This window comes from Calypte anna, chromosome 6, assembly GCF_003957555.1.
Source record: "Calypte anna isolate BGI_N300 chromosome 6, bCalAnn1_v1.p, whole genome shotgun sequence".
Taxonomy (NCBI): Eukaryota; Metazoa; Chordata; class Aves; order Apodiformes; family Trochilidae; genus Calypte; species Calypte anna.
In genome coordinates, this window is record NC_044252.1 from 5,272,770 (window position 1) to 5,295,788 (window position 23,019).

At 41.9% G+C, this 23,019-nt stretch overlaps 1 protein-coding gene across 3 annotated transcripts in view; it reads left to right on the plus strand.

Moving 5' to 3' along the window:
- CSGALNACT2 (chondroitin sulfate N-acetylgalactosaminyltransferase 2) overlaps positions 1-22,719 on the plus strand; it is a 40,539-nt gene extending 17,820 nt beyond the window's left edge. For 2 of the 3 annotated variants that reach the window (XM_008497099.2, XM_030453453.1), the window contains 6 exons: positions 12,981-13,197; positions 13,720-13,821; positions 16,175-16,353; positions 17,954-18,048; positions 19,470-19,551; positions 20,717-22,719. In XM_008497099.2, coding sequence (XP_008495321.1) covers positions 12,981-13,197; positions 13,720-13,821; positions 16,175-16,353; positions 17,954-18,048; positions 19,470-19,551; positions 20,717-21,009 — 968 coding nt within the window. In that variant the 3' untranslated portion in view covers positions 21,010-22,719. Of the gene's footprint in view, positions 1-12,980; positions 13,198-13,719; positions 13,822-16,174; positions 16,354-17,027; positions 17,107-17,953; positions 18,049-19,469; positions 19,552-20,716 lie in introns of those variants that run through there. The other variant, XM_030453454.1, reaches the window with a different exon arrangement.
- The last annotated feature ends 300 nt before the right edge of the window (positions 22,720-23,019 follow it).

Below are 23,019 nucleotides of genomic sequence, written 5' to 3' on the forward strand. Positions count from 1 at the left end.
CTAAATATATACAAATATACAGGAAAATGGAAACCACATTCCTCCCTCCTTTCCCCCAATAACTCTCACGTCACCACCGAGGCTGTAGGGCAGCCCTGGGAAAGTCCAGGCTGGACTCCTGGAGTCGGCAGCAGTCGGGAACTGGAGGCAGGAACACACAGATATGGGCTGGCACGGATCAGGAGCACAGGCAGACGAATGGACAGGATCCTTCCAGGATGCCGGGTGAAGGAAGGGAAGCAGGAAAAGATCTGGCTCGGCCCACGTGATGCCTCAAATTTATACTGAGTGTGACGTATATGGGATGGAATACTCTGTTTGGTCAATTCTGGCATCTATCTTGTCTGATCCTCCCTAAAGGAGGGCTCTGGTGGGACCTCTGTATCCTCCTGGACGGTAAAATGTTTTCATGCAGAGCTGAGCAGTGTCCTTGGCCTTGCATACCAGTCTCTGGCTGGAACTATAAACATCAAGTGTTATCAGTCCTAGAAGCAGACACTGAGAAACTTGCTGTTAGTTTCAGCAAGTGCAACTACTTACAAGGGACTTAGCTAAAAGCAAAAGTACAGAAACAGAAAAACCACCTTTATCCTGGCCCAAACCAGGACATTCCACCCCTTATTCCATACCATTTGCGTCATGCTCCAATCATTACTAACTCTTATCCTTAAACACATCTATACACAAATTATTACTATCTCTCAGTGCTAAAATTCACTAAGTAATTCAGTCTACAATTGCAGATGTTCATCTATTGTAGCAGATTCTCAAAAGAAGGACCAGTCTTCACAGTTCATGTCCATGGTCCACAAGTTGCAGGTTGCAGATGGTAATTTCAAAGAAGTTACTGGATGCCAGCCGATGAACCTAGTTCTGGTTTCATCACCACAAAACCATCCTGAAAAACACTCATAGAACACTGTTAGTTTATGCAACAGTTCACATAACAGTAGTTATGGTGGGATACAAGTTCATGACTCCCAAAGAGTCCATGCATTACTGATTAAACTAGACAAACAGAAATTAGGAATTCTCACCTAGTGTTAGATTCCCTTGTGGTACACATTGTACTTCTCCATCTTTCATCATCACCCACCAAGTGTGTCCAGGCCCTTGAGCGAAAGCAACCCCACGAATGGGTTTACCTTTGCCCGAGGCAGGATAAATCCAAACTGTTTTCCCTAGCAGATTCTTCTCATGCACCACAGGCACTTTGTCCCAATCTACTGTGTGTAGAAGATCTGACTGAGCAGGACCAGCTCGATTGATGGAACCCCTGGTATTAACTAACCAGGTGGCTTTTGCTAAGTGCTTGTCCCAATTTTTGAAAGTTCCACCACCCATTGCTTTTAAGGTAGTTTTTAACAGTCCATTGTACCTTTCAATTTTACCTGAGGCTGGTGCATGATAGGGAATATGGTATATCCACTCAATACCATGTTCTTTGGCCCAATTATTTATGAGATTATTTTTGAAATGAGTTCCATTATCTGACTCAATTCTCTCTGGTGTACCATGTCTCCACAAGACTTGTTTCTCTAGGCCCAGGATAGTGTTCCGGGCTGTGGCATGAGGCACAGGATATGTTTCCAGCCATCCTGTACTTGCCTCCACCATTGTAAGCACATAGCGCTTACCCTGGCGAGTTTGAGGCAGTGTGATGTAGTCGACTTGCCAGGCCTCCCCATACCTATATTTTGACCATCTCCCTTCATACCATAGAGGTTTCAACCTTTTAGCTTGCTTAATTGCAGCACATATGTCACAATCGTGGATAACCTGCGCAATAGAGTCCAAAGATAAATCCACCCCTCGGTCACGAGCCCATCGATATGTTCCATCCCTGCCTTGATGACCTGAAGCATTGTGGGCCCATTTGGCCAAAAACAGTTCACCTTTATGGTCCCAGTCCAGATCTATTTGGAACACTTGAGCAGCCTCATCTGCTCGTTGGTTGTTTCGATGTTCCTCAGTAGCTCGATATGAAGGTACGTGGGCATCTACGTGACGCACTTTTACATCAAGTTTCTCTAACCTAATAGCAATATCTTTCCAGAGTTCAGCAGCCCAGATAGGTTTATCTCTACGTTGCCAGTTGTTTTGCTTCCACTGCTTTAACCAACCCCATAAGGCATTTGCTACCATCCATGAGTCAGTATAGAGATAAAGTCTCGGCCACTTTTCTTGTTCAGCAATGTCCAAAGCCAATTGGATGGCTTTTACTTCTGCAAATTGACTTGATTCACCATCTCCTTCATCTGTTTTTGCAACTAGTCGTGTAGGATTCCATACAGCAGCTTTCCACCTTCGATGGCCTCCTACCAGACGACAGGATCCATCAGTGAAAAGAGCATATTGTTTTTCATTCTCTGGTAGCTGGTCGTATGGTGGGGCTTCTTCAGCCCGTTTTACCACTTTTCCTGGTGGCATTCCAAAGTGTTTGCCCTCTGGCCAATGTGTTATTGCTTCTACAATTCCTGGACGATTAAGTCTTCCTATCCTAGCTCTCTGTGAGATTAAAGCAATCCATTTACTCCAGGTAGCATCGGTAGCATGATGGGAAGATTCTCTACCTGTGTACATAAAACCTAGTACAGGTAATCGTGGCACTAGGAGGAGCTGTGCTTCAGTGCCAATCACTTCTGAAGCAGCTCTAACTCCTTCGTATGCGGCCAATATCTCTTTTTCGGCAGCTGTGTAGTTGGCTTCGGAGCCTTTGTAGTTTCGACCCCAAAATCCTAGAGGTCGGCCTCGAGTCTCTCCTGGAGCTTTCTGCCAGAGGCTCCATGAAGGACCATCACCTCCATCTCCGGTGTAAAGAATATTTTTGATGTCTGGCCCTGTTCGAATTGGTCCAAGGGCCATTGCCTGTACAATCTCCTGTTTAATATTCTCAAAAGCAGCTTGTTGTTCTGAGCCCCATTTAAAGTCTTTCTTCTTCCGGGTAACCTCATAGAGAGGTTTCACAATCTGATTATAAAGAGGAATATGCATTCTCCAGAAACCAACAGTTCCTAAAAAGGACTGAGTTTCCTTTTTGGTAGTTGGTGGGGCCATAGCAGTTATTTTGTTAATCACGTCCATTGGGATGTGGCGACGTCCATCTTGCCACTTAACTCCCAGAAACTGTATCTCTTGTGCAGGTCCCTTGACCTTGTTCCTTTTAATAGCAAAACCAGCCTCTAGGAGGATTTCAATTATCTTCTTACCTTTCTCGTAGACTTCCTTTGCTGTGTCACCCCACACAATGATGTCATCGATGTACTGTAGATGTTCTGGAGCTCCACCCTTTTCCAAGGTATCATGGATCAGTCCATGGCAGATGGTAGGACTGTGTTTCCACCCCTGGGGCAGTCGATTCCAAGTGTACTGGACACCTCTCCAGGTGAAGGCAAACTGTGCCCTGCATTCTGGTGCTATAGGAATAGCAAAAAATGCATTAGCAATGTCAATAGTAGCATACCACCTGGCTGCCTTTGACTCCAGCTCATACTGAAGTTCTAGTATGTCTGGCACAGCAGCGCTTAGTGGTGGTGTAACCTCATTCAGGGCACGATAGTCCACTGTCAGCCTCCACTCTCCATTTGGCTTTTTCACTGGCCATACAGGACTGTTGAAGGGTGAATGAGTCTTGCTGATCACTCCTTGGCTCTCTAATTGCCGGATCAGCTTGTGAATGGGGACCACAGCATCTCTGTTGACACGATATTGTCTACGATGCACTACTGAAGTAGCAGTTGGCAGACGCTGGTTTGTAGTCCTCAGCAATCCCACTACAAAGGATTTATCTGAAAGGCCAAACAAAGTATGCAGCCATTCTGCATTCTCAGTCTTAATAGCTGCAGTACCAAAGGACCAGCGGTACCCTTTCGGGTCCTCGAAATCACCTCCCTTGAGGTAGTCTATGCCAAGGATGCACGGAGCATCTGGACCAGTCACTATTGGGTGTTTATGCCACTTTATTCCAGTGAGGCTCACATCAGCCTTCACAATAGTCAGTTCTTTAGATCCCCCCGTCACTCCAGAAATAGTGACGGAGTCTGTGCCTTTCTGATTCGATGGCATTAGGGTGCACTGTGCACCAGTGTCCACCAAGGCTTTATACTTTTGTGGCTCTAATGTGCCAGGCCATCAAATCCACACAATCCAATAGATTCGGTTGTCCCTCTCCTCCACCTGGCTGGAGGCAGGGCACCTCTAAGCTTGAGCACATACAGCATTGTCAGTATGTGCATTACTGGAGTTTGCATCCCCAGTACTCACACCTGATGTGCATGGATCTTGAGTCACCAGCATTTTTGGGTTGGGTAACTCCACACTGGACACTTGAGCAGCCATCTTTTTAGAAGGACCTCCTTTTGCCTTTGGCTTACTTATCAACTCAATCACTCGGTCCTGTAGGGCAGCAGTAGGTTTTTTGTCCCACTTTTTCATGTCCTCCCCACACTCACACAGGATTACCCATAGGGTCCCTCTTGCTGATTTCTGTTTCTCTCGATTCTGTCTCATAGGAGGGCGTCTCCTCTTAATGGCTGCAATGCGGCGTCCTCCGTCTGTCTGAGGAGAAGGGGGTGAATGCCATTCCTCAGATGCTCTCTTAATAGCTGAGACCCAGGCCCGACAAGGGGCTATGACAGCATCTTCACACTCTCGTACAGTTTTAATCACATCACCCACAGTTGTATCTGTCTCTGCAGGAACCCATAGCATTACTGATAGTGTATGATTAAAAGGTGGTGGTGCAGCATGCACAAACCTTTGCATCATAGGTTTAGGGCATGGTACGTGATAGGGATCTTCAATGTCATCATTATTATAGATCACGTCTCGCACAGCCAATTCTTCGAGATACCTGATAGCTTTTCCAAGGTTGCGTGCTTTGATCTGTGGGCAGTCTATTTCCTCTTTATAGGGATATCTCTCCTTTACAGCTGACAAGAGTCGTTTCCACAGGCTGGTAGTTCCAGCCTTTTCCCCAAATGCCCGATCAATACCTGCATCTTTGGCCAGGGATCCCAACTGCCTGGCTTCCTTCTGAGTTAATGTTATGGTAGCAGCCCCCTCATTCCAGCATCGGAGTAACCAAGAGAGAAGTGGTTCACCTGGAAAACGGCTGAAATCTTTTCTCAGAGTACGCAAGTCTCTCATGGAATAGAGCTGAGCAGATTCTGAGTCTGAGTCCTCATCTGACTCTGCACTAGCTGCTCTACCTGGTCTGGGAGGAGAGCCATTATCCTCTATTTCCTCTATCACCTGGTCATCTTGTTCAGACTTGGAAGGGTTACGGCTCGTTTCTGATTTCCCTTGTTTTCCTTTTCTCCTAGTTACAGGGTTAACAAGTAACTGTGTGGGCTGAGGGGGAGAGGCTGAGGCATCTGCAGCAGTGGCAGCAGCAGGGCTTGTTTTCTGAGCAGCAGCAGTGTCTGTGGGAGTAGACACAGCAACTGGAGCTGAAGCAGAAACACTGGCGATGCTGGCCGGCCTTATCTGAGTTGTGCCCTTGCGTGAGGGGGGGCGAGAAGCGGCTGGGGAGGCAGGAGTGGGGGTGCCCTCTGTACGAGGAGCAGCTCTCACTCTCCGAACAGCAACTCTCGGCCTCCGAAAAGGCATACTCAATCTCATTACTGTGGTTTTTGTGTTACTCCTCACCAATATATGAGAGAGATTAACAACACCCACTAAAAGATTGAGAGATGAAATGCTACTGTTACTAAAATCAGGTGGAGTCAGCCCAAAATACGATGGAATGGTATAATTTCCCAAATTAAAACTGGGAGTGTAATTACCAACCAAGTTTTTTATCTCTGTATGAAACACTACTGCACCATGCACCATGATATACACCAGTATTGAGGACAATATTGCAATGATGGTTCTTAAGCAGCTCTTACGAAAGACAAACCACAAAGTAACAGCAATTCCAGCTGCAAAAAGACAGATTGCATACCCTAAATACCAAAGATATGGCACGATTGGTTTAATCTCCAACCCTGTGAAATTTCCAAAGAACAAGGTCTGATTCCAGCTCAGGAAAGCCATTCTTTCACTGGAGTTGGAATTCAAACTGTTCAGGCAATTTAGTCAAAATTTAAACTGGACTCGAGCCAATTAGCTCGGGCCCCACGTTGGGCGCCAATAAATCTGTCACGGTTTAACACTGGCCCGGCAATTAAACCGAATAACAGACGCTCTCTATTAATCTGTCTCTCCTTGATAGAGAAAGGAGAGAGAATAAGGGAGAGAGACTTATGGGTTGGAAACTAAACTACACAACTTTAATGAAACAGTAGTGATAAATAGGTAAAATTACTAAATATATACAAATATACAGGAAAATGGAAACCACATTCCTCCCTCCTTTCCCCCAATAACTCTCACGTCACCACCGAGGCTGTAGGGCAGCCCTGGGAAAGTCCAGGCTGGACTCCTGGAGTCGGCAGCAGTCGGGAACTGGAGGCAGGAACACACAGATATGGGCTGGCACGGATCAGGAGCACAGGCAGACGAATGGACAGGATCCTTCCAGGATGCCGGGTGAAGGAAGGGAAGCAGGAAAAGATCTGGCTCGGCCCACGTGATGCCTCAAATTTATACTGAGTGTGACGTATATGGGATGGAATACTCTGTTTGGTCAATTCTGGCATCTATCTTGTCTGATCCTCCCTAAAGGAGGGCTCTGGTGGGACCTCTGTATCCTCCTGGACGGTAAAATGTTTTCATGCAGAGCTGAGCAGTGTCCTTGGCCTTGCATACCAGTCTCTGGCTGGAACTATAAACATCAAGTGTTATCAGTCCTAGAAGCAGACACTGAGAAACTTGCTGTTAGTTTCAGCAAGTGCAACTACTTACAAGGGACTTAGCTAAAAGCAAAAGTACAGAAACAGAAAAACCACCTTTATCCTGGCCCAAACCAGGACAGTAATTTGTCTGGAGGTAGTCACTCTTGGAGCCTTTTAATTGTTTTATTAAGCAAGCAGCTGCTTTTCCTTTGCAGTTTTAGAGGCATCTTATAGTCCAGCAGATTTTTTTCTTACCATTACTGAAGTAGCTGTTTCTTTTTCTTAGTGTACTGCCTTTTATGACTGCAGACCTCCCATGATATCAAGCAGATTTAGGGCCTTAGAACTGTGCTTCATACCTCTGCCTCTTCTTACCAGTAGAATGATACATGTTTTTTGAAATCAAACTTCCTTCCTTTTGCTGTAAAGGCAGTCTCTTCAAGCATAGGATTACAGGAACTATAAAAAAATATGGGTGTGTTAGCAGCTAGCCACAGTGACAGGTAGCAATGTCTTTTTTTGAGACAGAAGCTGTGGGTTGGGTGGGTTTTCTCTGGTTTCATATGTGTGAAAACTATTGGCTAAACATTGGGCCAGAAAATAAATAATAAAAAAATAGGCTGCTTCTGAAAAATAGGCTGCTGCCTTTCCCCCCCCGCTCTGTTGTTTTCAAACCTTGGAGGTGAGAAATGGAACCCAGCTTATTTGGAGAAATAAACCTGGCTTATTTGGAGAAACAGTTTGTTACAGTCATCTGCAGTTAAACCAGTTTACATTCTTTATCTTCATCACTTGTTAATAGGTTATTTTGTAATGAGTAATTTAGGACTAGGGTTCTATGCAGTTTGAAACAGGAGGCTGAAAAATTTGGAGCATGGATATTTTTTAGTTCTGGAGCAAAACAGAAAACATGATCATAGAATCATAGAATTGGCTGGGTTGGAAGGGACCTCAGAGATCATCGAGTCCAACCCTTGAACCACTGCTGCAGTTCCCAGCCCATGGCACTGAGTGCCACATCCAGTCTCTTTTTAAATATCTCCAGACACGGAGAATCCACTACTTCCCTGGGCAGCCCATTCCAATGTCTGATCACCCTCTCCGTAAAGAAATTCTTTCTAATATCCAACCTAAACCTCCCCTGGCACAACTTGAGACCCTGCCCTCTTGTCTTGTTGAAAGTCATCTGGCATGATACTGCAGTAGGTAATACTTAACCATCATATTTTATGCTTAGTGTAACTAAACTGATTCTGCTTTTTTTCTGACTTGTAGGATTTTATTCCTCAAAATTTAACTTGGATCTACCTACAAAATCTCAGAAAACTGCCACAAACCCAAGCTAAACTAGAAACAGGCATTTTAATTCTAAAAGTATTACAGCTTCCTATCTCAACAGGCTAAATTTTCATTTAGGTGAACAGTTGGTTCTGGCAATTATTTCAGGTTTTTTGCTAGACTTGTAAAAGACAAGACTAAGCCTTGAGCTCTGTAATGTGGTACTTTGAGATATTTTAGTAAATCCTTAAGAGAATTTGGTGGCTGTTTAAATAAGATGAGAATCTCTTTTATTACAGTTCTACCTAGTGGTGTCTCTTAACTTCTACAGAGTATGTCTGAAGTTCTTCCCTAGCATTTATGTTGCCTCTGGTGGCCCAGTCAGTGAAATATCACTGCTTCATAAAAGCATCAATAATATTTTTTATTATATTTTAGGATTTACTTATATTTGAGTCCCTTGTGACAACATAGACTAAATGCCATGGTTTTAAATCAATCTGCCTTCTGCCTATTGTATAAACAGAAATCTCTTAGATAAACTTTTCCAGAAAAGTACACTTAATTACTCAGTAGGATGTGGTAGTCTGAATCTACTGATTTTGAAGGCCAAAACCTTCAAAATACGTGCTGGGAGGTGCTAACTTTCTTGTCTCTGCTCTGTTCTTTTTCTTTATGCCCTTGATTTAACTGTTTATGCATCTCCTTTGCTGCCTGCTCAGCCTCTCTGGTCACTATGCAGAGATCCTGTGACTTCTGGTGGTGCAAGGGAGCAGTATCCACAGTAGGGAGCAATCTGTTCAAGTGTTACCCAAACAGATGGGTTTTTTTCTTTTTTTTTTTTTTTTTTTTTTTTTTATTGTTGCCAGACAAAGTAGTGATGCAAAATCTGTTTGGGAGTTGTGATTTGGTGCAGCTGCCACAGCCACGTCATGGCTATTGGCAGGCTTTGAGCAATAGCACCAAGTGAAAAGGTTTTGGGCAAGTATATACTTTTTTTGCAAGTATATACTGCAACTACAAAGGTACCTTCTGGAATCTTCAAATTGTTTTTCTCAAGGCTCAATTGACTTGCTCTGCTGATGAAGAGAAAATCATCACATTTCTCAGATCTGTAGGGCTCTGTGTGGTGCATTGTTACCTTTTTTCTTTTTTACCCACAATAGAACTTGAAGAATTTTAATATTAAAGCAGTAAAAATCTGACCTTAAAAAAAACCTTGTCCCACAGTTGCTGTTTGAGAAACACTTAATTGGTTTTCCTTAATATTTCAAGATTTCTTGATCTAAGAATATGGGAAACAGGATCACACTGTTCCCCTTGAATGACGAGTATCCTTGCACAAAAATTTTCACAAATAAAGACACTAAGATTACAAACAATGACCCTGGGTGCTGAATTGGGCATTCTAAGATAGTCGTGGATTAAAAGTAGATTTCTTTGAGACTATTGTTTGATGTTACTGAGAAACAGGGTAGGATGGGAAGAGCATGATGGTATTGCATATGTCTGTCCTCTTTCTTCATTAGCCTGTGATGTTAAATCTTAAACAGTGATGCAGGATTCATTGAGGAGCTGTGATGGACATCTGTACTGTCAGTGTAACTGGTCTGTTTGGGTTCTATTTATCTGTGTAATGGGTTTATTTTATAAAGAGATAAGAAGTTCTTCCATTGGATAGACATTTTAAATTAGCCTTTGGAATAGAACCATTAGCATATTTTCAGAAGTTAATAATCAACTAGGTAATCTCTAATGAAGGTTTTCATAATGAATGTCTACCAGAATTGGAGTGCTGCTGTTTGGATCCATTTCTCTTCCTTCTGTGTTTCCAGATGGAACTGGGTAAAGGCCAGAAGTTATCTTTAGGTCTGAATCTCCAGGGAAGACTGCCCATCTATCCTTGGTGTGTCAAATTTGTTTATCCCCATGTCAAAACTCATCCAGGGTCCTTGCCAGAGTCCTTGGAATAGTGTGGACTCTTTGTCATGGAAAAAACTTCCTGCATAAGACCAGAACCTGGCCAGTGTCCTGGGAACTTCAATGGAGAATTTTAATGCACACACAAAAAAAAAAGACATAGGTCTTCAATTCTATAAACCAAACACATTCTTGGTAGTAAAACCAGTAATAATATTAAAGGCAATGGAAGAGCAGCTTTTTGGCCTTGCTAGTAATTGATCCTTAGTACTCCTAGATTGAATTTAATTTAGAGAAAGAGAACTTATGCAAAAGGAGTAAAGTTTAACAGAACAGGAATAACAGTTGTTAAATTATTTCTGCTGTTTTTTACCTCCTAGCTTACAGAATTCCATTTTGGATGGCAGCCAGGGTGTGCTGGGTGGAAGGTGAGGTAGCAGTTCTTAATACATTGAGTCAGTCCCAACTGCTAAAAACCTGAACACACTAAGAAGTAAAATAGACACAGTTTCTTTTTCTGGCTGTTCTCAATTCTGGCTTCTGTGTATAGAAGTTTTAATCCCATAAAAGTATTCAAATTAGTAATTACATAAGGTGTTAGCTCACAGCAGGAACAACTTGAGGAGCACACGCTCATGGTTTAAACAGTGTGGTGCTGGAAGGTTGTTGAGATTCAAAAGTTTGGAATCTTATTCCAGAAACTGAATGTTGGCAAGGCACTACTCAGACTCAACACTTGCATATTTAAGGTCTTTAGAAAAGTTACAGCAGTGCTTTTCTTGAAGTTACTTTAATCTAGAAATTTTTCTTCTGTACTTAAGCCTTCTGTTGTAGGTTGCCATCTAAACTTCTGATTTGATTGAGGATCAGCAGTTGACAGCTGTGACATGCTTTATAAAAACTTCCCTTGTGTTGGAAATGGTATTTCCATCTGAAAACCAGTGCTGGATATTTGAGAAAGGAATATAACATAGAATACTTAATTTTTGCAGGAGTACTGGTAGGAAGTATTTCTTGCATATCATGTGGGAGCATGGATGCAAACACTGCTCCCATAACCAAGAAGCTGCTTTCAAGGGCTGGAGTGGGAAAGGACTGAGAGGGATGTCAGATCTTTTTCAGAGTCCAACAGTCACCACTGGATTTGTATTGTTTGACTGGAACACCCTTGTCAGTTCTTGTAATTAATACTGATTTGAAACAGCCACGCTTTTCCTGAGCATTAATTTTATGCATCTCTGTGTTCACCAAGGAAGAGAGATGGATTTCTGTGTCTTAAAGGAGTGCTTTGCAAAGCTTTGTTTGGAAGGAGAAAGGTTAGATTCAGTTTTCAATAACTTCTGGTTTGATGGCACCAGTTTGTTCCACTGCACTCCATCTCCCATGGCTCCTGAGTGGGGATAATCCATGCCTGCCCAGAAGGAGCTGGATAATGGAGGGAATGGGGAGCTTGCTGTAAAAGAGGCTGTTGGCAGATACAGGACAGGAGCAGAAGGAGGACATCAGTGAATGAAATGGGATTTGCTTTGGGGAAGGAAAGTAGAACATAAGTCCATGGAGGGAGTTAGATAAGGGGAAAGGACTCTCTGTCAAGGGAGAGTGGGGTTTAGAGGGGAAAGGTTGGAGTGTATGGAACTGTAGGCTGTAAACCACTTCTTTCTAGTTAGATAAACAAAAAAAACCTGATCTTTGAGGGCTCCATCCTTCATGTACCTTGAGCCTTCCTGATACCAGTTGCAAAAAGATAATGACAAAAAAAAAAAAAGTGTTAATACTGACCAGAACAGTTCACTTATCTCATTCCTTCTAACTTTCTGGGTTGGAGGCTGGGAGAGAATTGCAGAAATGAGGTTACAATAATTGCTCTGGGGGGTGGATTAGAGGAGAAGAGGTGGGTGAGGTGTCCCAGTGAATGGAAGCACACTGGTTGCATGGTGTGAAGGTTGGTGTGTTCATCATGCTTTGGGATATGCAGCTGTTGAGGACTTTCTCAGTGGTCCATGTGGCTAGCTCAGCTGAATGTTGTTTGGTTTATAGTGCAGCTTATGTTCCTTCACTGTAACATGCTTTTCCTTGTGTTTTGTTGGATCATCATTCCTGTCATCATTTCATACTCTCAGGTTATTATAGATACAGGATTACCAGCACAGAGCACAGATGAGTCTTTGTCTTTTCCTTCCTGGTGTAAAATTAAAGAGGCTGTTGACTTTTCTTCCTTGATGGTCCTTAAATGAAAGCAGTCAGCTAGCCCAAATATTTGTTCTGAACAGGATGTGTTTCTCTATCCATTGGGATCAAAATGCCTCTAAATCCTGTTTATACAGAAGTGCTATTGTTTTCTCAGTGTTACAGCTATGTAGAAAACCTCTTGTGTCCTTAGAGGACCATAGCTGCAGTAAAATGCCACTTCTTTATGGGCCAAAAAGCACTGTAACTACTGGTCAGCAGTGAAAACAGTTCAGAAGCATTCCAGCATTTTTCACATGCATTATTTTCTTTTGAGGTAGTACATTTCCCATTTTACAGGCTTTGTCAAGCAAGTCACTGTGTCATTTGTTCTGCCCACAGCTTGTGTTGTGTTGATTGCTGGCCAGATGATCTCAGCTTGTACTGTGAGCTAGCTCCAGGGAAGATCCTTGCTGATGGGCTTAAGGACAGCCAGTGTTAGGTTTCAGCAATCCTTCTCCATAGCAAATAATTGTATTCCCATTTTCTTGGGAAGATCCTGGTCTAATTCTGCCTGAGAAGCTGATGTATGGTGATAAAACCTAAAAAGCTGGAGGTTTTTTGAGGTAGTTTTTCAGATCTGCTCTAAGAGGGTAGGAGGGTGACTGTGATTGGTGGTGGTTGGTGGATTTTTTTTGTTTGTAGGAAAAACTCGGCAGCTTTACCCCCAAAGCTTTATTTTTTTTACTTCTGTGTAGTTTTCAGGAAATAAAGTGTTTCTGAAATACAATTGCTGGGATCTTTGACTTTACAAATTACCTGTGACTTATTCTTCAGGTTACTATCGTACAGAAAGAGATAAAGGGACACAGTATGAGCTGTTTTATAAGAAGATGGATGGTATGGAATACAGGCATGTCACCTTGTTCAGACCTTTTGGACCCCTCATGAAAGTGAAGAGTGAAACGGTCGATATTTCTAGATCAATGATTAACATTATTGTCCCTCTTGCTGGAAGAACTGAGGCATTTGCACAGTTTATGCAAAACTTTAGGTAGGTGCATGAGATTATACAGTGAGCTATATTGCTGATTTTCAGTGTTTTGTAACCTTTTCCAAATGAATTCCTGTTCTGGTGGATGTTTAACAGAAATAATGATTCCAACATTGTGTGCAACTGCCTTGGGATGTGTGTAATTGGACCTGTTGTATGGAGAAAATACTCCTTATGAAAGGGTTTAAGTAAAACTGCACAAAATCCCCCTTTAAAATGAATGCCAGAGTCACTGTGAACCTGGGCACAGGTAATCTTGAACAGCATTTGTGTTTGCATCAGCTTTTGTGCTCCTGTTTATAAAATAATGTGTTGGAATGAGACACACAGTATTGGAACCTTCTGATTCAGATGAGAAAGGTGGGGAAAGAGGAGGGGAATGAGGGGAAACTTTTTGTCCTTGGGTTTATAAGCTAGTTGAAGTCTGGCCAGGATACTTAGACCTGCTAATACTTTAAGTGCAGTAGCTTTTAAGTTGTGTTGCAAATAATTATTGATAAGAGCTTATCTTTGTGCTTGTAGGGATGTATGTATCCATCAGGATAAACGTGTTCACCTCACAGTGGTATATTTTGGACAAGATGGGCTATCAGAAGTAAAAAGCATCCTAGAGTCTGTAGCCAGGTAAGTGTGTCCATCCAATGTCAGTCATTTAATTTGCATTGAAATGTTTTTTTTAAAAGGATGAAGTTACACAAAGTATTATTTTACAGTTGGTTACAGGTTATTAGAAGTAAAATTTATTTATGGTATAGTCTTTCTGGTTGGCATTTTACAGCCTAAGTTGCATAAGTGTCATGAAGACTTACTAAAAATCATATTGCAGGCTGAAAAAGACCAACAGCAGTGACTTTGAGGTTTCTCAAAGAACAGCCAAAAAAAGCAACGGGGGTGCTTTTTGAAGTGACTGTTCAGTGCTAATAGATTGATTGGATAGGTCTTTAGAACTGAGGTTGACATTTCAATAGTTCTTCCACTGGAGAATCTATTTTATTTCATAAGGAAGAGTGCTGTTGTCAAACAGGCTGGTGGGCTGCTCAGGCTGAGAAGTTAAGCTTTGCCCTCAGTGTATGCTGGGTAACTCAAGTGGTATGGATGTAAAATTTCCAAATACTGCTTTTTCCTTTTTTCTCCAGAAGGGTGGAACTGGCAATAGCATCTGTAAACCTGTAGCTGAGGGGCTTCTCCTCTGCAGGAACTCTCATGCTCATCCCTGGGCTGGTAGTCTCTTTTTTCTTAGCCAAGACTAAGCTGAGCTCCTCAGCACCCCCATCTCGCAGCACAAGCCAAGGCTCTGCTCTGTTAAATGTATTGGGCACAGCCTGTTGTGTCACTGGTTTAAAAGGTGACTGTCATGGTTTAACACTGGCCCAGCAATTAAACCAAATAACAGATTCTATTAATCCCCCTTCCCTCCCTGATAAAGAAAGGAGAGAGAATAAGGGAGAGAGACTTATGGATTGGAAACTAAACTACACAGCTCTAATCAAACAGTAATGATAAAAAGGAACAAATTACTATATCTATACAAATATACAGGAAAATTGATACCACGTTTCTCCCCCCTTATCCCCAATAACTCTCACGTCACCACCGAGGCTGCAGGGCAGCCCTGGGAAAGTCCAGGCTGGACTCCTGGAGTGAGGAGCTGGGGGCAGGAACACACAGGTTCAGGCTGGCAGGGATCAGGACCACAGGCAGAGGAATGGATGGAATCCTCACAGGATGCCAAAGCAAACAGGGACAGGGGAAGCAGGAAGGGGTTTGACACTTGTGATCCCTCAAATTTATACTGAGTATGAGGTGTATGGGATAGAATACTCTGGTCAATTTTGGACATCTGTCTGTTCCTCCCTAAAGGAGGGTTTGCAGGTGTGACCTCTTTTCTCCTTACAGAGGGCAAAATGTTCCTCAGAACTGAGCAGTGCCCTTGGTTCTGCACACCAGTCTCTGGCTGTAACTATAACCATGGAGTGTGATCCGTCCTAGAAGCAGACACTGACTGAGAAACTTGCTGTTAATTTCAGCAAGTGCAGCTACTTACAAGAGACTGAGCTGAAAGCAAAAGTCCAAGACAGAAAGTCACCTTTATCTTGGCCCAAACCAGGACAGTGACAGCAAGGTGGCCTGGTGTGCACAGCCACCTTCTGGGAAGGGTGGAATGCTGCTGCCTTCCTTCTTCAGATCCCCCTGGCACTGAGCTCACTGAGGGCTGCCTGCTGCTGTTTCTGTGGCCTCTCTGCTGCCTTCTGTGCTCCTTGTGAAATGTCCTCATCATCTCACAGAACTGAGTAATATCCAGTGCTGTGAACTCCCTGGGCATGCATCTTGTTCTTTGTTGCTGCTGTTGAAATAATCTACACTGTGTTCACTGCAAGCATTGCCCTCTGAAGTAGGCATTTAACTTTCCTGGAAGATATTCCCCAGGTTAATTTCCTGTCTCTTTTTGCTGCTTCTCTCTCCTGTGGTGAGGGCAGTCATGTGTGCTACTGGTGTGAGATGGTGAGGGGGAGCAGCAAACTAACTGGGTTATGTTGGCATCACCAGGCAGATGGGGTTTTGTCTCTGGTGGTCCAGGACTCTGGCTTTCCCTTTGCACTGACTGATAAAACAGAGACACTGGTCTATTAGTCAGGTTATCTTAGCTTGTAGGGACAACTTCTACATGGCATCATCATTTCAGAGGACACTTGAATTCGTGCCAGTTACCAAAAGGTCTTTTCAATCTGCTTGAGGGATTAAATGCATAGTAAAGTTGTCAGGTAAGTCTGAGGTCCATCTTTTTGCAACATCTGAACTCTGACACTTAAAATAGATGAGTGACTGGAACAGAGAGTTTTATCTCATCTTGATATAGTTGTTTTTTAAAAAAAAATCCAGAATTAAATTACTGTAAAAATGCTGAAAAAAATGTAAATGGTCTCTTCCACCCCCCCACAGCTTTATTTTGGGTTTTTTGGCTGTGTTTTTCTTCTAGAGAAACTAATTTCCACAATTCCACACTCGTCTCGCTGAACGAGGAGTTTAACCGAGGCCGGGGACTTGACATGGGTGCCAGAGCCTGGGAAAAAGGGGAGGTCTTGATGTTCTTCTGTGATGTTGATGTTTATTTCACAGCAGAGTTCCTCAACAGCTGTCGCTTAAATGCTGAGCCTGGTATGTTCCTTCACAGTTGTTGTAACCCAGTCTTGTCCTCTTATTTGGCTTAATCTGACCTGTGTTGAGCAGATAGTAAACTAATCTGAATGGTGGAGCTTATTCAAGACAGTGCACTTTGGAAAATGAAAAATCCTCCGTGCACAACAAAAAAATACTTAGAGTGAGAAATAACTTCTGCCTTGGTGCAGCTTGTTTTAAGAACATCTTATCCTTTTCTAGTATTAAGTACAATTTTCATGTTTTCTTACTATTTGGCTGTCTAAAAGAAAGGTGGACAGTTTAATTGCTTGAACAATTAGGCTGCATGTAACAAAACTCAGTGCAGTACTTAGGGTGGAAGATGATTTTTGTTATGCTGCAGTCTTAACAAGTTGGTTTGGCTTCTCACACTCACGTGGCCAAGGTGCATCACCTACAGATATTTTCTGCAGAGCTACACAGTGTTCACTGTACAGAGACTGAGCTAATATTCCACATTTACATTCCAGTACCAGACCTGAAATTTTCTGACCATTTTTCTCAAGTGTTTATGAAGCTTGCTTGTTCTACAAGCTTCTACCAAGAAGGATAAAGCTTTTTTTTGGGTTAACAAGCATGCTAGTTAAGACTTTCTCCTGTAAAAACATTTGTTTGTTGGTTTGGTTTATTTTTAATGCTTACTCTTATTCCAGATTTGTTGCAGCCAGAAACCATTTTCTTCTAATGTCAGTTTGGAACGAATAGATACTTTTTCTTCACATAATAAACAGGCAAGAAAACCTGCTAATAGCCAGATATTTGGATTCTGTTTCTTGCTTTTTCTTTCATTTCTGTCTGTCTCTGCACTTAATGAAGCGAGTTGCATAGATAATTGGAAAAACTTTGAAGAGGAGCATCTTGTGAGCTTTTACAAGGACAGGGAGTTTGGCAGACTGCTTGACAGCTCATACTGACATTTTGTCACCTTTGCTTCAAGTGAGAAGGCTGCTTGCACATTCAGAGTTCATGCCCAGATCAGGGTGCTGAATATTCTCATGGGCTGCCATTGGTAACTTTGCACCACTGGTAATGCAAGAGATCCTTGGAAAAAAAATTAAAAATTGTCTCTCTCTTCTGTAATAATTACAGAAGTGGTATCAGAGTCTCAACAGGATACTCACCATGCTTACTGCCATCCTGGATATACACACTTTTAAGTGCTTGTGTTAAGAAGCAGACTTGTAAAACTCAAGCTGTTCAAGGTGTTGCTTGGACTTGGTTATTTTTTTAGCTTTGTTAAATACCATTATTGCAGTGATTTTACACTGTCATACAATCTGATAACTGTGATATAGAATATAAAATTTTAGACATATTTAAGTATGTATACGTATGTAAAAATGTGTACCCATAGAGTATATATAAATATGTGTACATACATGTTTTTAATCCTGTGGACTCTGCCCTACTGAATGTTATGGGCTACGTAAATGGAAAATCCTAATAGTTAAATTCTGTATTTGTCTATTTTCACTAGATGGCTAATAGCTAATATTTTACATAAAGAGAACATCTGTAGTTTCCTCCTGCCTTCAGAAAGCTTGCCCAGAGTGAGTAACAATGACCTTTTGATTTCCAGGGAAAAAGGTTTTTTATCCTGTGGTATTCAGCCTTTATAATCCTGCTATTGTCTATGCCAACCAAGATCTACCACCCCCTGTGGAGCAACAATTGGTAAGCACTGTGATTTACTCTGGATAGAATTGGTTGTGCTTTGTATTAAACCAAAATTAAGTGTAACTTAATAATCTGTTTGAGATAGGACCTTTGGCAGTGAATATCTGAACACTTTTCTTCTTTATGGGCAAAGCACTTGGAAGGAAAGTTTCCCAAACACTACAAAACTTGTTCTAAGATAAACTTGGGGTTCTGCCAAGATTTTAGAACAAATAAAAAATAAGTTGATAGTTCTGATCTATTGCTTAATTCTGGCTTGGAAAGCCTGTATTCTAGGAGGATGTGGCATAAAATGGCTGCTACTTTTGTTTTTATGTTCCAACAAATAAAGAAGTGATGAAAGGGAGGAAAAAACCACTACAACTTAGGGTGTTTGATAAGCTGCCCTCTGTATTGGCTCCATTTTGGCTGCCAAATGGTAGTTTCATGAAGTGTGCAATGTAACTTGAGGTGGGCAAAGCTGTTCAGTCAGTTGCTTTTCTCATGCTGTGGGCAGCTGTACCCTGTGCAAATGTTTTCTTTACCTTTGCCATCCAACATCTAGCAGAACCATTGGCTGTTACACCACTAACCTCATCTCGCTTTTGGAATAAGAAATTCTTCTTCCTCTAGGGAAGCTTGCAGTCAAAATAATGAATACACTCTGCAAACACTGAAGAGAATAGGTTGTGAAGGATCATTTGGGGTGGCAGACAGAAGGAAGTGCTGGATTTCTAGGTCTGTGTTGCCTGAAGATCAGGTGTCCAGCCTGACTCTCTTTCAGGAGACTGCATAAATGAAATGGGGTTTGCAGCTGGAACTTCTGACACAGACAGGCTTGGAGGATATGAGAGTTCAACACTCTTACTAAAAGAAGAGAAAAACCAAAATTATCCCCATCCCCTCCATTGTTTGCAAGGACTCTACTAAAAGTAGGAGGGAAGCTTTTGCAGATGGCCTTGGGTAATCACAGCTCAGAGGAGGGAACTCCTGCCAGTAACTTACTTGAATCCAACAACTTTATGGTTGCTGACTGCTGTCACAAGCTTTTTTTTTTTTTTCATATCAGAAGGTAAAGAGACAGGTAAATGGTAAAGGTAAATGTAGCCTCGAAGGCAGGTAGGAACTGGAGTACCTGGAACAGATGATTTGGCAATAGACAGCCAAAAATTTACTGCTTGCTCTGAGCTGATACATAGAAGATAGAGGTGGTGTGGCAGTAGGTAAACAGGGAAGCTCATAAGTATTTGGGGTTGGGTGGCAAAGGATGAAGTGTGAAGAGCAGGTAATGAGGAATTCTGCATCTCTGCATGAGACAGAAATACCACAAGTGTTACATGTTGTATCCTACTCTGAGAAAATAATCAAAAAGCTCATTTCTCCAAAACTGCCTTTGGTATATCTTTGCATTTCAAAATGATCCTGTGTTAACATTGTAGGTGCACAAGAAGGATTCTGGTTTCTGGCGGGATTTTGGCTTCGGTATGACCTGTCAGTATCGAACAGACTTTCTGACTGTGGGTAAGGTGAAACAGTAGAAAAAAACCTAAACACATGCAAAGATTGTTTTAAAATTGATTCTCCATTCTTATATAAAAATGGGGGAAGTGCTGCATTTGCTACTTCAATTATTTTCCCAATCTGAGGAGTCAGCTTTGCTTGACAAGTTTGACCAATGAGATAAATCAGTTTTCTAGACTTTGATGTCCCATCTGTTACAAGTCACAGTATTTTCAGCAAAAGCATTGCCCTCGAGAACTTCTAACAGTCTTTCATTTTTATTATTCTCTTTATTACTCTCTGAAGCAAATAAATCAGGTTTAAGAAACACAGCCCTCTTGTAAACCACTGGCTTAGACAAGAAGCATTGAAGTTCTTGGTTTAAAATAATCTTGAGTAGTTTTGAGTTCCAGGCTTTAGCAGTGTGCTCTGGCCCCCTCTCGTGGCATGCTGTTAAAACTGAGAACAGGTAAAAATGCTTAAATTTGGAAGACATGTCTTGAAGATAGTCTTCAGTAGGTGTAATGATGTAGCCTTATGTGGCATATTATGGCTCGAGTGCAAGCTGATTTCTAGTAGCAGTCTTACTGCCATGTGGATCCTATATGCTGACTGGAGACTTCATAATTCTAGAGTTTAGAAACTGTGCACAAGTCCGGGACCATTTTTTCTATGGCTTTGGGAAGGTAAGAGGGCTAAAAAATGGTGGAACAGGTTCTTTTCCTTAAACCAGCTTTTCGAGTTGTGACCTATGGAGTAATTGCTGGCATTTTTAGAGAGGGCTTTGCATGTGGTGCATGACTGCTTCATTTTCCAGCTGCTAAAATCCATTATGATTGCTAAAAATAATCCACAAGCATAGCCAGTGAGGTTTGCCTGCAGTTTTCTGCAGCTGTCAAATGGGATGTCATGCATAATGTGATTTGGAGACACTGTTCTAAACAACTTTCTGAAGCCGGCAGAGCATGATCTTGTGTCCCAGGCAGTTTCCTTCCACTACAAAGGATGTGGTAGGTTTGAAGCTTCTCTCCCTCAATTTGATATGCTTTTAGCAGGGAGAACTTAAGGGTTATTGCTCCAGAATTTCTGGTATGTCACACCAGATTTAGTAATATGATACCCAAGGAGTGCTCTTTCTTTTTGCCGCGCATGCCAAAATAACGTTGTCCGATGGTTGTTTTTCTAGGGGGTTTTGACTTGGAAGTGAAAGGCTGGGGTGGTGAGGACGTTCACCTTTACAGAAAGTACTTGCACGGTGACCTTATTGTCATCAGGACACCTGTTCCTGGTCTCTTTCACCTCTGGCACGAGAAGCACTGTGCGGACGAGCTGACTCCGGAGCAGTACCGCATGTGCATCCAGTCCAAAGCCATGAACGAGGCCTCTCACTCACACCTTGGGATGCTGGTCTTCAGGGAGGAGATTGAGACTCACCTCCGTAAGCAGGCTTACAGGACTAACAGTGAAGCAGTGGGTTAAATGTCACACACACACCACCACCACCACCCCCCCCATGATGTTTTTTGACTTCAAATTCCCAGCGAACCAGCACCATTTTTACAGCCTTAATTCCACGTCAAAATGCAGTGCCTCTCTTTTTCAGTGAAGAAGAGTTTAGGGGAGGGTTTGGTTCTTGTATTTGTTTTCCAAGTAATTCCTGACTGATATGCTATTACCTACGTTATCCTGCAAGTTCAAGCACCTCAAATAAATTGGGAAGTGTGTGTAGTTCAAGAAAAGTGTCTTCAGTATTGACTGAAAAAAATCAGTGGAACAGAAAACTCAACAACTTTTCCACATGGTACATTTCAGTTCTTATATTTGCATTCTTTTAAGAGTCAATAATAAATAATCTTTTGTGTTGTCTTGAGTAATTTCAGTCTGTATGGTTCACTGAGAAGTTAGAAGGATACTCCACTTACACTCCTTTCAGTGTAGAACCAGCAGAAAAGTGTGAAAAAGAATCTCATGATGAAAGTTGTATGGGATGCAGCTGTTCAATTGCTGATTTCACAGCCTGTGTTAAGAGACATTCATACAGTTGAATATAGAACAATTCATGTGAGGTTGGGGGATGAAAACCCTTTTTCAGCAGAACTTCAGAGCATATAATGAAATTACACACTGCAAAAGAGACACCACTTTCTTGTCTCGGTAATGGATCAAGTTGGGAATGTTCCAGCTGGGCATTTTTGGGTCTGGTCTTTTCCCAGAGTAGATGCCACATCACAGAATCCCTTCTATAAACTGAGCTGTGCTATTAAGCTCATTTGTTTGAAGATTATTTTTTTGCCCCACTTTATTTAAAATCCCTGCCTGTACATCTCATTATTTAAGCTGAGGAGTCATCTTTTTATTCCCATATACACTTATGAGAGGCCCATTTGCTATTGTGCCAATATTGTCCTTTTGCATTCTTTTTCTGGCATTTTCTTGACATGCTCTTGGGAGGCAGTTTTATGCCTTTAGCTGTCCCAGTGACTGAAAAAAAAAAAGTGCTATTACAGTCTTTATCATACACTGTCCACTCCACTTGTTAGCCTAACAGCCTTATTCTTCACTTACTTATTTTGAGGGCATTTTTTGGTTTTTGGGTTTCTTTCTCTAGTTTGGTGGGGGTTTTTTGTTTGCTTGTTTGTTTTTTAAAGCATGCATAAGCAGAATTTTGCTGGTGTCTCAGTGCCTTGTACAGTGGCACTACTACTTCACTACTTCCCTTTTGGATATTTTGGGATGCATAAACAGTTTAAATGCAGGCAGGTCATTTTTTTTCCCATGTTGTCTTACATGCTACCATATGGCATGCCTCATTTTTTTAATACATTTGTTTATAAAATGATTGCTGAGAATGCTAATTCAGTGATTTAACCATTTGGTCATGGTATCCACTGAATTTAGACATTAGATGAAAACCCTTCTCCAACCAGGGGATCAAGATTTGTTTATGAGTTTAGTCTGCTTCCAGAATTCTCAAAGCAACTAAAGATTTAAGTGGTTGATTTCTGAAGAGCAGACATGCTGCACAGAGAGTTCTGGGCACTGATCCTTTTTATATGTACATAAAATTTGCCTTTATGTAACTTATTGTGGAGAACAGTGAACTGTATTGTACTTAGAATGAAGAGAATGCAGTGCAAGACTTCTTGCAATTAATGTTCTCAATATAATAAATTGAATTTCTGCATTTTAGAAATGGTTTTCAGCTCTTTCTTTGAAATAAGGTTTTTACAGCATTTTACAAGGCAGAGGACGTGTTGGATTCAAGTCACAGATTCTGCAGCAAGAACTTTCAACCAGCTCACTTTTCCATCTGTCCTGACCATATGTGAAAGTGGAGTCAGTTCCACAGACAAACTTTCACCAGATGTTATCTTGCTTTAAGATACCATTATGATTTCTAAAAAAACACAAGATACCAACGAGGAAAAGATTTAATAAGCAGGAATGATGATCTGGGGTAAAGATGTAACTGGGACCATCTGGGACTCA